The 15,200-nt window shown below is 46.4% G+C and overlaps 1 protein-coding gene across 1 annotated transcript in view; it reads left to right on the top strand.

Moving 5' to 3' along the window:
• HSDL2 (hydroxysteroid dehydrogenase like 2) overlaps positions 1-15,200 on the top strand; it is a 145,092-nt gene that overhangs the window by 36,232 nt on the left and 93,660 nt on the right. Inside the window, exon 5 of the mRNA XM_073549694.1 lies at positions 603-717. Coding sequence (XP_073405795.1) covers positions 603-717 — 115 coding nt within the window. The remainder of the gene's footprint in view (positions 1-602; positions 718-15,200) is intronic.

Here is a 15,200-nt window from a genome sequence, read left to right as displayed (position 1 = left end):
GAGAAATCGTTGGTCAACTTTTAACCCTTATAACATCCTAACAAAAAAAAAATTGCTTCCAGAATTGTGCTGATGTAAAGTTGACATGTGGGAAATGTTATTTATTAACTGTTTTGTGTGATACCACTCTTTGATTTAAGGGTACAAAAATTAAAAGTTTTAATATTGCAAAATTTTCAAAATTTTCCTCAAATGTCCGTTTTTCATAAATAAACGCAAGTTATATCGAATAAATTTTACCCTTAACATGAAGTACAATATGTCACGAAAAAACATTCTCAGACTCAGTGGGATACGTTGAAGCATTCTAGAGCTATAAGCTCAAAAAGTGACAGTGGTCAGAATTGAAAAAATTGGCCTGGTCATTAAATACCAAATTGGCTCTGTCACTAAGGGGTAAAACAACAACCACAAGACAGATTTCATCAACCAAGGTATCAGTGTAATCAGTATAATGGCACCGACCTCACACTGTCTGTAGGTTACTGTGCACAATTCTACTTACGGGTTCTCTTTAACTACCACCTGCAGTTCCTTATATATTTCATTCAAGGATAACAAATGTGTGCTTATGCTAGTTTTTTATTTATTTACTTAAATAGGTATAGACATCTTGGTGAACAATGCTAGCGCCATCAGCCTGACCAACACTGTGGATACTCCAATGAAAAAAGTTGATCTCATGATGGGCATCAATACCAGAGGAACATATCTGACGTATGTAGCACTTCAAAAACTTTCACATCAAAACGTATGACAAGTGATCGTAACTACTGATGATGCAACCAAGCAGCAGTAATAGGTTCCTATATTATCTGTCAACAACCATATGTGTGGGAGATATCTCCATCTCACAAAATATTAACCCCTTAACGACCAGAGGTATTTTTGGTTTTGCATTTTCATTTTTTGCTCCCAGAGCCATAACTTTTTTTCCTTTTTTGGTCAAAATGGCCATGTGAGGGCTTGTTTTTTGCAGGACGAGTTGTACTTTTGAACGACATCATTGGTTTTACTTTGTCATGTACTTGAAAGTGGGGAAAAAATTCCAAGTACATTGAAATTGCAAAAAAAGTGCAATCCCACAGTTGTTTTTTTGTTTAGCACTTTTACTAGGTTCAGTAAATGCTAAAACTGACCTGTCAATATGATTCTCCAGGTCATTACGAGTTCATAGACATCAAACGTGTAGGTTCTTTTTTATTTAAGTGGTGAAAAAAAATTCCAAACTTTGTTAGAAAATGGCACACAGTCTATTTTTTTTTTATACCCTTAGCGTCTCAATTTTTCGTTATCTCTGGTTGGGTGAGAGCCTATTTTTTGCATGCCGAGCTGACATTCTTAAGGGTACCATTTTGGTGCACATACAATCTTTTGATCGCCCATTATTGCATTTTAATGCAATGTCGCGGCGACCAAAAAAAGTAATTCTGGCATTTTGATTCTTTTTTTTTCTCGATACACCGTTTAATGATCAGGTTTCTTTTTTTTATGGATAGATTGGGCGATTCTGAACGTGGCGATACCAAATATGTGTATGTTTGATTTTTTTTTTTATTGTTTTATTTGGGGCGAAAGGTGGGTGATTTGAACTTTTTATATTTTTTTAAATTTCTCTTTATATTTTTAAAAAACGTTTTTTTTTTTCACTTTTGGCATGCTTCAGTAGGCTCCATGGGAGATTAGACACTGTCATAACCCGATTGCCTCTGCTACATACAGGCGATGATCAGATCACCTCTGTGTAGCAGATTTTCTCACTTGCCCGATGGTCGGCGCTCATAGCAATCCGGCACTGACAACCATAGAGGTCTCCAGGAGACCTCTGGTTGTCATGCCAACCCATCGGTAACCTGCAATCACGTGACAGGGGTCACCGATGGGCAGATTTCCGGCACGATTGCCGGAAGCGCATGTTAAATGCCGCTGTCAGCGCTTGACAGCATCATTTAATAGGTTAATAGCCACGGGTGGATCGCGATTCTACCTGCGGCTGTTCAGGGCACATGCGGCTGTTCCGGCTGTTCCGGGAAGGAGTCTGACAATGGTGCAAAATTACTCCCGATATTGGAAAGGGGTTAACTGAAAATGGTTATTTACTTTATACAACTTTCTCATTTCTAGTAAATGGTGAAAAATTGAAAATATGTTAATTTGTTTCGAGTGAATGTTAAGATGCGAGAGAGAATACATATCTAGGCCTTGTCTCCATTGTAGGCAGGACTCCATGAACACATAAGCAGCACAAATCTCTTATGTATCATTCTGGAGTCCAGGCATATAAGCAGTAGGAGCATTGCCTAGATTGAAGACAATAGTCACTTCTCAGCTAGAACCCAGCTCGGAAAGTACAGCTGTGACTGTACTGTAGACCAAAGTGCTGTCATTCACCAGCTGCAAAATAAATAAATATGCAGGTACTGGGTGGTAGCGCTTGGACTTTCATGTCCTACATCATCATGAGACGCCTTGCCAAATCGCTGGTTATTTTCATAAGTCTCACACGTCACTTGTACCGAACCAATCATATACCTTGATTGGCAAAACTTGTTTTTTATGTCTACAAGTATGAAGAAGAGACTTGTAAGGCTCAAATAGATTTCAGCACGTATCTTAACACAAACGTGTCACCAGGTTTGGTCGATATGCGATATGGCCACCACTTTTCAGGGCTGTTATACAGTATTCTATAATGCTGTATATCTGCCCCACTCCGACCTGTAAGATAAGAAAAAGACCTTTTTTTCCTCTTCGCCACGACAGCACCCACTGAGAGAGGGGATCCGCCCCCGGAACAGGAAACCTACAGAGAGATAAATGGGGCGGTCCCCCTCGCTCCCTCAGTTTGGCTTCCTGTTCCTGGAAAGGAACCCACAGAAGAGGATACCTGGTCTGGTAGCCGCCTGCGTGCATAATATGAGCAGCAGGGGCCCCAGGACTGGAAGCAGCGTCGGGCGGAGAGGCGAATTTCCCCCCCCCCCCCCAGAGCTGGTAATGCAGGTGAGGCCGGGGGTAAGAAAAGTGCCAAGGCTCACTAAGGGGACGGTGCATATACCCCCCCCCCCCCAAGGAAGGGGCGAGAAGCGCATTACATATCCCATGAGATATCCGGGATGGCGGTGGGCCCGGGACAAAGCAGAAGAGCCTGAGGGCCCAGCAAGTGGGGAGCGCATTGCAAGTACCAGGAGGTATCAGGGATGGAGGGGTCACTGTCCGGCGGCCGCTGCATAACCGCTTCCTGCGGCGCTCCCAGGCAAAGGCGACCCGGAAGTGGTAGGACAACTTCCGGGGTCAACACAGGAGGCGGCGATCGCGGGGAAACGCATGCGCAGATGAGAAGGGGGAAAAAAAAAAAAAATGGTGGAGCATCGGGAAAAAAAAAAAAAAACCTATAAAAAGAAGCCACGAGCATAGCGCCAATGCGCAGTCATGTCATCCATAGATGACCCAGCTTCGCTCCCGTTAAATCAGCCAGTGGAATCCCCACATGGCAGCAGACAAAGCGGTACTACAAGGAGAAGTAGTAGCACCAGAAGAAGTGGCAGCTCCAGGAAGGAATCTAGTGGACCTTCCAGACAAGATGAGCCCTTGGAGAAAAAACGTAAAGAGAAAAAACCGTCCCACGCCTCGCCTAAGCCTGAGTCGCGGACCCCGCAGCCGGTAGTTACTGACGAAACTCACGGGTGAGTGTTTTTAGGCTGGTTTCACATTAGCGCTTTTTAAGCGCACGCACGGCCGGGGGTAGCTCCGCCCCCGAGCCGGCTCTCTGCCCGGCGTGCCCGCCCCTTGCTTGTAGCGCCGCCTCCTAGCGCACAGCTGCGCCTGCGATCGGCGCACCCTATCTTTAGCATAGGGTGCGCAGATCGTGCGCAGGCCGTGCGCTAGTTGCGCTTTGACCTGCGCTGCGCACTTTTGACGGTGCGCCGTGCGCGCCAAAATGCGAAAAGTTTGATTTTGGCGCGCACGGCGCACCGTCAAAAGTGCGCAGCGCAGGTCAAAGCGCAACTAGCGCACGGCCTGCGCACGATCTGCGCACCCTATGCTAAAGATAGGGTGCGCCGATCGCAGGCGCCGCTGTGCGCTAGGAGGCGGCTCTACAAGCAAGGGGCGGGCACGCCGGGCAGAGAGCCGGCTTGGGGGCGGAGCTACCCCCGGCCGTGCGTGCGCATAAAAAGCGCTAATGTGAAACCAGCCTAAGTCAGAATAAATGACTGATGTTCGCTTGTTTCTGGTCCGCACCCCCCCTTTTTTTAGGCCAAAAGAACGGAGAAGGCGAAAAATAGAGAGTGTGCCTTATGTTCTCAGCCCCTCCCAGACGGCCACCCTAAAAGATTATGCCAGTCGTGTGTTGAGGAGGCCTTACAGGAGGAATCCTCGCGGAAGAAGGAGGATATTTGAGCGATAATTAGAGAAGAGCTACGGGCCTTAGGCAGCTCCAGGAGTCTGGGAGGTCACTCCTCCGTGAGAGAAATAGGTTCACCAAGAGGGGGAGCTTCGCCGGCGTCAAACTCATCGGCAGAAACCGGGGATCTAGACTCTGATAGATCCCAGGAATACCCTTCCTCAGAGGATGAGGAGCAGACGTGTTTCCCTACAGACAGCGTCAGCAACTTGGTTAAGTTGGTCCGGAATACCATGGGGCTACCAGAGAGTAGGGACCCCAAGACTCCGCAAGACATAATGTTTGCAGGCATTTCCCGTAAAAAGGTCCGAGCATTCCCAGTGGTCCCAGCTATAAAGGAGCTAGTAAAAAGGGAGTGGGAGAAACAGGGGCAGAGAACCTTCTTCCCCTTAATGTCAAAGCGTAAATATCCTTTTGACGACGAGGAATTGACGGCTTGGTCGAGAGCCCCCAAGGTGGATGCGGCAGTGGCCTCTACCTCTCGTAGATCCTCCCTGCCGGTAGAGGATTCAGGAATGTTGGCTGACTCATTAGATCGTAAGACCGATACACTCCTTAAACGATCCTGGGAAGCATGTACGGCAGCTTTTAAGCCCGCAATAGCAGCCGCGAGCACGGCAAGGTCAATGTTGGTGTGGCTGAATGACCTAGAGGACAATATTAAGAATGGAGTGGCCAGGAGTAAACTCCTGTCCTCTATGCCCCTCATTAAGGGAGCAGCTGCCTTCCTCTCCGATTCCTCAGCGGACTCTCTCCGTTTATCCGCTAGAGCAGCAGGACTAACCAATGCAGGCCGGCGGGCCTTATGGTTGAAGGGGTGGAAACGAGACACACAAACAAAAACTAGACTGTGTGCTATACCCTGCCAGGGTAAGTACTTATTTGGTACGGAACTGGACGAGGTCTTAACAAAAGCGGGGGAGAGAAAGAAAGGTTTTCCTAACCCGTATATTCCCTTTAATAGGAGGGCCTACAGAAAACCGCCGTTTGGCAAAAAGGAAGACTTTAAACCCCAGGATCGCTGGGGAAATAAGGACCCCAAACAAAGGGGCAATCTATTCGGAAAACATCCCTTCAGAGGAGACAGGTTCCGCTAATGCCAGTACACCGGTAGGTGGCAGACTACTGAAATTCAGCCACCAATGGGGGAAGGTAACATCAAACCCATGGGCCATTGATATCGTCTCATCGGGCCTAAAACTAGAATTCGTTCGGCATCCACCGAACCTCTTCCTATTGACTTCCATGAAATCCCAGATACAGCAGGAAGCACTAGAGATGGAGATTGCAGTACTGCTAACTAAACAGGTCCTGATAGAGGTCCCAGGGGACGAAAGAGGAATGGGCTTTTATTCTCCTCTATTTTTAATCCCAAAACCAGATGGCTCTTTCAGGACTATAATAAATTTAAAGAAGCTTAATACCTTCTTGAGGCTGAGGCCGTTTAAGATGGAGTCAATAAATTCTGCAATAAAACTTTTGTTTCCCAGGTGGTATATGGCAGTCTTGGATCTAAAGGATGCCTATTACCATCTCCCCATATTCCGAGAGCACCAGAAGTTCCTGCGGGTAGCGGTCTGGTTCAAGGGTCGGATTCAGCATTTCCAGTGTGCGGCAATGCCATTCGGCCTATCCATGGCTCCTCGGGTATTTACCAAATTGATGCTGGAGGTGATGTCATATGTAAGACTGAATGACACCCTAGTGATCCCTTACTTGGACGACCTACTAGTAGTGGGGAATTCTGTTTCTCAGTGTGAAACAAGAATGGCTCAGATTATCTCATCCTTACAAACACTGGGCTGGCTAATTAACTGGGAGAAGTCCAGGCTAGAACCAGTGACCTGTCAGAGGTTCCTAGGCCTGCAAGTAGACTCCGTAAGCCAAAAATGCTTTCTACCAGACGCTATAGCGGTGGCTATAATCAATAAGATACAAGATACTATAGGAAGACCCGTAATATCATTGAGACAGGGTATGTCCTTGGTGGGATCCCTGATATCGTGCATCCCGGCGGTGCAATGGGCTCAATTCCACTCCAGAAAGCTACAATGTGCTATTCTGCAGGAAACAGACTGCAGGGACGGTTGGAAGGGAAGATGTCCCTATCGCCGGAAGTGGTTAATTCCCTAGAGTGGTGGTTGAATCCTACCAATTTGTCAAAGGGAGTGCAATGGTGGGTAACTCCCTCCAAGGTGCTCACCACGGATGCTAGCCCCTTAGGTTTGGGGGCCCACCTGGAGGAGCACATGATACAAGGCCGGTGGCGTAAACATGAAATAGAAACCTCCTCTAATGTAACGGAGCTAAAAGCAATTTACTATGCGATGTCTCAATTTCTCCCGCAGTTAAGAGGAACCCACGTGAGGGTCCAGACAGACAATACCACCGCAGTGGCCTATATAAACCGACAAGGAGGTACGCGATCGGGACCGTTGATGTCTATCACGGAAAAGATCCTAGAGGTGGCCGAGGTACATCTTCACTCCTTGTCAGCACTCCACATAAGAGGAGTGGACAACTCTCAAGCAGACTATCTCAGTCGACGGGGCCTATATCAGGGCGAGTGGGTCCTCAGCAGGCACGTCTTCGAGACGATAGCGTCAGAATGGGGCAGACCAGAGATAGACCTGTTCGCGACCAGAGCCAACAGACGTGTAAAAAGGTTTGCTTCGCTCTACAGGTCAGACAACCCAGACATTCTAGATGCCCTCCAAGCACCCTGGACATTCCAGCTAGCCTATGCCTTCCCTCCAATGGTTCTGCTGCCAACAGTAGTCAGGAAAATAAGACAAGAGAGGGCGAGGGTCATCTTGATAGCCCCGTTTTGTCCCAAGAGGCCGTGGTTTTCCTGGCTGAGAGCCATGTCAATAACCGACCCGTGGATCCTGCCGCTGCACCAGGATCTTCTCTCGCAGGGACCCTGCTACCATCCACAGGTCAAAGCACTACACCTAGCGGCCTGGAATTTGAAAGGGAACTATTAAAGCAGAAAGGCTTTTCGAAAAACCTAATTAATACCCTGCTACAAAGTAGAAAAGAATCTACAACAAAGATATACGCCAAGGTGTGGAGGAAATTCCTGACCTTTCACCCAGCAGCGCTAGCCGGTGAACCACCCATTACGGCCATCTTAGAGTTTCTTCAAAGAGGCAGAGAATTGGGCCTCTCAGTAAATACTCTTAAAGTCCATATATCGGCCTTAGGAGCCCTATTTAACTATAACGTGGCAGCAAATAGATGGGTGACCCGTTTTGTTTCAGCCTGTCAACGATCAGAACCGGTGCATATTCCTCGGCTTCCGGCATGGGACCTTACTCTGGTCTTGGATGCCTTTACTCAGGCCCCGTTTGAACCCATAGATTCAGCATCAGTGAAGTGCCTCTCATTGAAAACTGCTACACTAGTGGCTTTAGTATCAGCTAGAAGAGTAGGTGATCTTCATGCTCTATCAATAGACCCTCCGTTCTTGTCAATAACACGAGACAGACTGATTTTGAAGACAGATCCGTCCTACCTTCCCAAACGGGTAACTAAATTCCATAGGTCTCAGGAGATATGCCTACCTTCCTTCTACGAAAACCCGTCAAACCAGGACGAGGTGAAATATCACACCTTAGATGTGAGGAGAGCTGTACTAGCCTACCTTGATAGGACCAGTCCCTGGAGGCAGAGTAGGTCTCTTTTTGTCTCCTTCCAGGGCAACAGAAAGGGGTCTGGAGTTACAACAGGCACATTATCCAGGTGGATCAGAGATGCGATCACAATGGCATATTTGGCTAAAGGAGAAGAACCTCCGCTGGGGATTAAGGCGCACTCTACTAGAGCCATATCATCCTCCTGGGCCGAGAGGGCAAACGTCCCAATTGAACAAATATGTAAGGCGGCAACCTGGTCTTCTCCATCTACCTTTTATAGTCACTATAGACTAGATTTATCCTCTACCGAGGATTTATCTTTCGGTAGATCAGTCCTTAACACGGTGTGCCCTCCCAAGTGATTATCTCTGGAAATCTCTCAGTGGGTGCTGTCGTGGCGAAGAGGAAAAACCAGATTACTTACCGGTAATACTCTTTTGTAGAGTCCACGACAGCACCCGCTCACTTCCCTCCCGTAAAACTTTTTTCACATGGGTCTCCTTGGTGGCGGAGATTGTAATTAAGATTTTATACGTGGTTAAACTTAGCAAACTTAAACGATGTAGGCATAAGATAGATGAATCGCCAAAACAAATTGACTAAAACATGTATGGCCTTGTAGTACCGCTTTGTCTGCTGCCATGTGGGGATTCCACTGGCTGATTTAACGGGAGCGAAGCTGGGTCATCTATGGATGATATGACTGCGCATTGGCGCTATGCTCGTGGCTTCTTTTTATAGGTTTTTTTTTTTTTTTTTCCCGATGCTCCACCATTTTTTTTTTTTTTTTTCCCCTTCTCATTTGCGCATGCGCGGGCGTTTCCCCGCGATCACCGCCTCCTGTGTTGACCCCGGAAGTTGTCCTACCACTTCCGGGTCGCCTTTGCCTGGGAGCGCCGCAGGAAGCGGTTATGCAGCGGCCGCCGGACAGTGACCCCTCCATCCCTGATACCTCCTGGTACTTGCAATGCGCTCCCCACTTGCTGGGCCCTCAGGCTCTTCTGCTTTGTCCCGGGCCCACCGCCATCCCGGATATCTCATGGGATATGTAATGCGCTTCTCGCCCCTTCCTGGGGGGGGGGGTTTTATGCACCGTCCCCTTAGTGAGCCTTGGCACTTTTCTTACCCCCGGCCTCACCTGCATTACCAGCTCTGGGGGGGGGGGGGAATTCGCCTCTCCGCCCGACGCTGCTTCCAGTCCTGGGGCCCCTGCTGCTCATATTATGCACGCAGGCGGCTACCAGACCAGGTATCCTCTTCTGTGGGTTCCTTTCCAGGAACAGGAAGCCAAACTGAGGGAGCGAGGGGGACCGCCCCATTTATCTCTCTGTAGGTTTCCTGTTACTGGGGCGGATCCCCTCTCTCAGTGGGTGCTGTCGTGGACTCTACAAAAGAGTATTACCGGTAAGTAATCCGGTTATTATACTCTCCTCCGGGACGGTACAGTCTGAGGGGTTTCACTGGTCTTCGTCCAGTGCCTTCCTTCTTCTTGCGATGCCATCCTCCTTCTTTCTTCATGTGGATGGCATGTCCCTGCATCATCCACACAATCGCCCCGGCATTGCGCTCCTGCACATGGGGGGATTTCTTTTCCCTGTTCAGGGCAAAGCAAAGTACTGCAGCAGCTTATGGACAATCTCCACACATCTTTAGCTCCTATCTCCTCCCCCTCCTGTCCAGACTTAGCATTGTCACACTTCAATAATACACTGAAGAATGCCCTAGATGAAGCAGCACCTTCTACACGCAGAAAAGACCCGATAAAGACAACGGCAGCCCTGGCACACAATGCAAACACGCTTTCTTCAGCACTACTCAAGGTGTGCAGAGCGGCAGTGGAGAAAATATCTCTTAGCAGAAGACTTCATCCACTATAAGTTCATGCTCAAAACCTGTAACTCTGCCCCTTCATCTGGCCAAACAATCTTGCTTCACCACCCTCATCACCTCACTATCCAACAACCCAAAACGACTTTTTTAAACCTTAACCTCCCTCCTGAAACCTAAAGTACAGGCCCCTATCGCCAACCTCAGCGGTGAGGATCTGGCCACTTATTTCCTAGAAAAAATCAACCACATCCATCAGGATATCTCAGCCCAATCTCCTCATTGCCTGGATCCCCTTCCCTGCCGCACCTCAAGCTCACTAGACATTTTTGAGCCTGTTTCAGAAGAAGTTGTTTCCAAGCTCCTCGCTTCTGCTCGGCCTACAACCTGCAACAGTGACCTCGTTCCTTCACATCTCCTGCAGTCTCTCTCACCAGTGGTCACCACTCACCTGACTAAAATATTTAACCTCTCTCTTTCTTCAGGTATATTTCCCTCCTTATTTAAACATGCCATCATAACCCCTTTACTTAAAAAGCCATCCCTGGACCAGAACTGCACTGCTAACTACAGACCTGTCTCTAACCTTTCCTTCATCTCTAAACTCCTGGAACGCTTGGTCCACTCCCGTCTAATCCGCTATCTCTCGGATAACTCTCTTCTCGACCCCTTACAATCTGGTTTCCACTATTTACACTCCACTGAAACTGCCCTCACTAAAGTCTCTAATGATCTAATAACAGCTAAATCAAAAGGTCATTGCTCCCTGCTGATTCTCCTGGATCTCTCTGCCACATTTGACACTGTGGATCACCAGCTCCTCCTCACTATGCTCCGCTCTATGGGCCTCAAGGACACAGCCCTCTCCTGGTTCTCCTCCTACCTCTCTGACCGCTCGTTCACTGTATCTTTTGCCGGCTCCTCTTCCTCTCCTCGTCCCCTTACTATCGGGGTCACGCAGGGCTCAGTCCTAGGCCCCCTGCTCTTCTCTCTATACACTGCCCCTATTGGAAAACAATCAGCAGATTTGGGTTCCAGTATCATCTCTATGCTGATGACACCCAATTATACACGTCTTCACCTGATATCACCCCTACCCTAATTCAAAATACCAAGGATTGTCTGTCTGCTGTCTAACATCATGTCCTCCCTCTATCTGAAACTAAATCTCTCCAAAAGGGAACTTCTTTTGTTTCTCCCATCTACTAACCTCACTCTACCTAACATCGAAATAACCCTGGAGGGTTCAACCATAACTTCCTAGCAGCATGCCCGCTGTCTTGGGGTCATATTCGACGCTGAACTTTCCTTTACTCCCTATATCCGATCACTCACTCGCTCTTGTCACCTGCATTTTAAAAACATCTCCAAAATCTGACCTTTTCTCACCTTTGGAACTGCGAAGACTCTTACTGTCGCTCTTATTCATTCTCGTCTGGACTACTGCAACTCTTCTGATCGGTCTTCCTCTTACCAAACTTTCTCCTCCCTCTCCAATCCATCTTGAATGCGGCAGCCAGGGTCATATTTCTGTCCAGCTGCTTCACCGATGCCTCCATCTTGTGCCAGTCATTACACTGGCTACCTATTCGCTACAGGGTCCAGTATAAAGTCATCTCTCTCACCCATATAGCTCTCCACAGTTCTGCGCCGCCTTATTCCTCCTCTCTCATTTCTGTCTATCTCCCTACACGTGCCCTCCGTTCTACAAATGACCTAAGACTAACATCCCCCGTAATCCGAACCTCGCACCTCCATCTCCAAGACTTCTCTCGTGCTGCGCTAGCTCTCTGGAATGCACTTCCCCAGATGATCAGACTGATACCTAGCCCCGACCTATTCAAGCACGCTTTGAAAACCCATCCTACCATATCAACTACTAAGTAAACTAACTTTGCCCTGTTCCCTCCTTCCAAATATTATTCTGAATCTGCCCCCTACTATTCATCTGACTCCACACCCTCCATGCACACGATAACTGCACTTGATACTTGACTATTGCACTTAAACACACAGGCTGATGACCGGATCATGCAGCTTTATATGAAAATCCCTATTTATTATAATTGCCAGACCTGAAATAACAAGCACTTTTCACCTACTGTGTCCCCCCCCCCCCATTTCCTTGTAGATTGTAAGCTTGCGAGCAGGGACCTCACTCCTAATGTCACTGTTTAAATTGTCTAAATTTGTATTGACTTTATTGTCTGTACGTGTCCCCGCTTAATTTGTAAAATGCTGCGGAATATGTTGGCGCTCTTTAAATAAAAATTATGATTATTATTATTACTGCAGTGCGCAGGCGCCGGGAAAGGCCAGAGAGGCCCAGCGCCTGTGCACTTCAGGACTTTGCTCTGCCATCAACAGGGCAGAGAAGTAAGCCTGTGCAGGAGCGCGATAACGAGGAGTCTGTGTGGATGACGCAGGGAAGCGTTATCCACATGAAGCAAGCAGCAGGACGGCATCGCAAGAAGATGGGAGGCGCCGGACCAATACCAGCGACACCCTTCGGACCGGACTGCCCCACAGATGAGTATAAGTTATTTTTCTTCTCTTACAGGACGAATTGGGGGCTTATCTAAAGCATTATAGAATGCTGTATATCAGCCATGAAAGGCAGTGGCCAGAACTCATATCGGCCAAACCTGGTGACAGGTTCCCTTTTAACACCCCATAAACTGATGTTGAGATGAGATTGACACAATACTTGCTTGTCAAAGCTAACACCTTCTGTCTTATTCCTACAACCTGACTCCAAGGAGGGCATGCCCACATTGCGAATTCCTGATATAAGTTGTAGCCCAAATCTGAGCATGGACAGAAGTTGTCCTGATTGCAGTAAGCATGCCATGTCTGATTTTGTCTCATTTCATTGAAACATTTTGTCCTCGCCTGTTTTCTCCTATTCCCAAAATGCTGCAGCTTGAGAAATGAGATATTTGTATTGTAGCATTGTGTAAGGAGGTTTCTGTCCAGGAAATTCCTTTAAAGTAAATCTCGAGCACATCAAATTTATTAAATGTATTCTGCTTTGGTTCAGGGCAAATTACAGCCCAATGCTAATGTCTAACAAACTAAATTTTCATTCCACCAACTTTTTTCGATTGTGGCTACTCCTTCTATTTTGAATAACAGTTCTGGCTTTCTGTCTAAAGATAAAGCTCCTGGACTGTCTCTGTGCAGGAGTGAGAGTAGACATCACTCTCTCCTCGCTGCTGACATCTCTCCGGTGTATATCTTAGAAAACTAAAAACAAATCTTTACTGCTCTACAAGCCTACAGTGCCTTGCGAAAGTATTCGGCCCCCTGGAACTTTTCAACCTTTTCCCACATATCATACTTCAAACATAAAGATACCAAATGTAAATTTTTGGTGAAGAATCAACAACAAGTGGGACACAATTGTGAAGTTGAACGAAATTTATTGGTTACTTTAAATTTTTGTGGAAATACAAAAACTGAAAAGTGCAATATTATTCGGCCCCTATAACTTAATATGTTGTTGTGCCACCTTTTGCTGCGATTACAGCTGCAAGTCGCTTGGGGTATGTCACTATCAGTTTTGTACATAGACTGAAATTCTTGCCCATTCTTCATTGGCAAACAGCTCGAGCTCAGTGAGGTTGGATGGAGATCGTTTGTGAACAGCAGTTTTCAGCTCTTTCCACAGATTCTCGATTGGATTCAGGTCTGGACTTTGACTTGGCCATTCTGGATACGTTTATTTGTGAACCATCCAGTTGTAGATTTTGCTTTATGTTTGGGATCATTGTCTTGTTGGAAGACAAATCTCCGTCCCAGTCTCAGGTCTTTTGCAGACTCCAACAGGTTTTCTTCAAGAATGGTCCTGTATTTGGCTCAATCCATCTTCCCATCAACTTTAACCAACTTCCCTGTCCCTGCTGAAGAAAAGCAGGCCCAAACCATGATGCAGCCACCACCATGTTTGACAGTGGGGATGGTGTGTTCAGGGTGATCAGCTGTGTTGCCTTTACAGCAAACATATTGTTTGGCATTGTTGCCAAAAAAGTTCGATTTTGGTTTAATCTGACCAGAGCACCTTCTTCCACATGTTTGGTGGACGGCCGGGTCTTGGTAGATTTGCAGAGGTATGATACTCCTTCCATTTCAATATGATCACTTGCACAGTGCTCCTTGGGATGTTTAAAGTTTTGAAAATCATTTTGTATCCAAATCCAGCTTTAAACTTCTCCACAACAGTATCATGGACCTGCCTGTTGTGTTCCTTGGTCTTCATGATGCTCTCTGTGCTTCAAACAGAACCCTGAGACTATCACAGAGCAGGTGCATTTATACGGAGACTTGATTACACACAGGTGGATTATATTTATCATCATTAGTCATTTAGGACAACATTGGATCATTCAGATATCCACAATGAACTTCTGGAGTAAGTTTGCTGCACTGAAAGTAAAGGGGTCGAATAATATTGCACGCCCCACTTTTCAGTTTTTGTATTTCCAAAAACATATAAAATAACCAATAAATTTCTTTCAACTTCACAATTGTGTCCCACTTGTTGATTCTTCACCAAAAATTTACATTTGGTATCTTTATGTTTGAAGCATGATATGTGGGAAAAGGTTGAAAAGTTCCAGGGGGCTGAATACTTTCGCAAGGCACTGTATGTGGTTAGTTTGAAGTGTAAATTTGGGGTGACTGAGTCCCTTTAACCAGTTAAATGAAAAAGGTGCCATTTTAACAGTGTTTGTTTTTTTCTGTTCTTGTCTGTCAAAATTGTGTTAATGCATGCTATATGTTGTGAATATGCATCATGTTTTACTATCTAAGACGGCTACAGGGCTTTCACACCATCCTCTTTTTAACTAAACTATGCAGGAAAAAAATCCAGTTAATTAACCCCAAAACCTTCTGCGTCTGCGGAACAATACATCTTTTGAAGGTGTTAAATACAGTTCACAGACAAGCAATGTTCTTATGGAAGAAAAAGCCTTTTTAAATGCATTTTACCATCTCATTTCGGTGTCTTTGTGCGAGGAGCGTCATTAGAAAACACAATGCAGAGCGCTTTGACACATTTATTAAAATGATAATGCACTGAAGTGTCTTTACACTGTTTCATATGTGGCTGCTTTTGCCAGCTGGAGGAACAAGGCAATATAAATAATCATAATAACCATAGTGCTTTGTGCACAGAATTTTAAAATTGGCCTAGATCAAATGTATTGGAGTGCTGCCATTTAATGAAATGGATGTGAACAACTCTCCAGTGCGAAGTGTATTTAGCACTATTTAGTATCACAATCAATATCTGGATAAAAGAAAAGTGTATACAAAACACCCTTTAAATA

Source organism: Dendrobates tinctorius, unplaced genomic scaffold (assembly GCF_039654945.1).
Source record: "Dendrobates tinctorius isolate UK_male_01 unplaced genomic scaffold, ASM3965494v1 ptg000160l, whole genome shotgun sequence".
In the NCBI taxonomy this organism is placed as follows: Eukaryota; Metazoa; Chordata; class Amphibia; order Anura; family Dendrobatidae; genus Dendrobates; species Dendrobates tinctorius.
The sequence above is the reverse complement of the archived record's forward strand: the minus strand, read 5'-3'. Positions and strand labels throughout refer to the sequence as shown.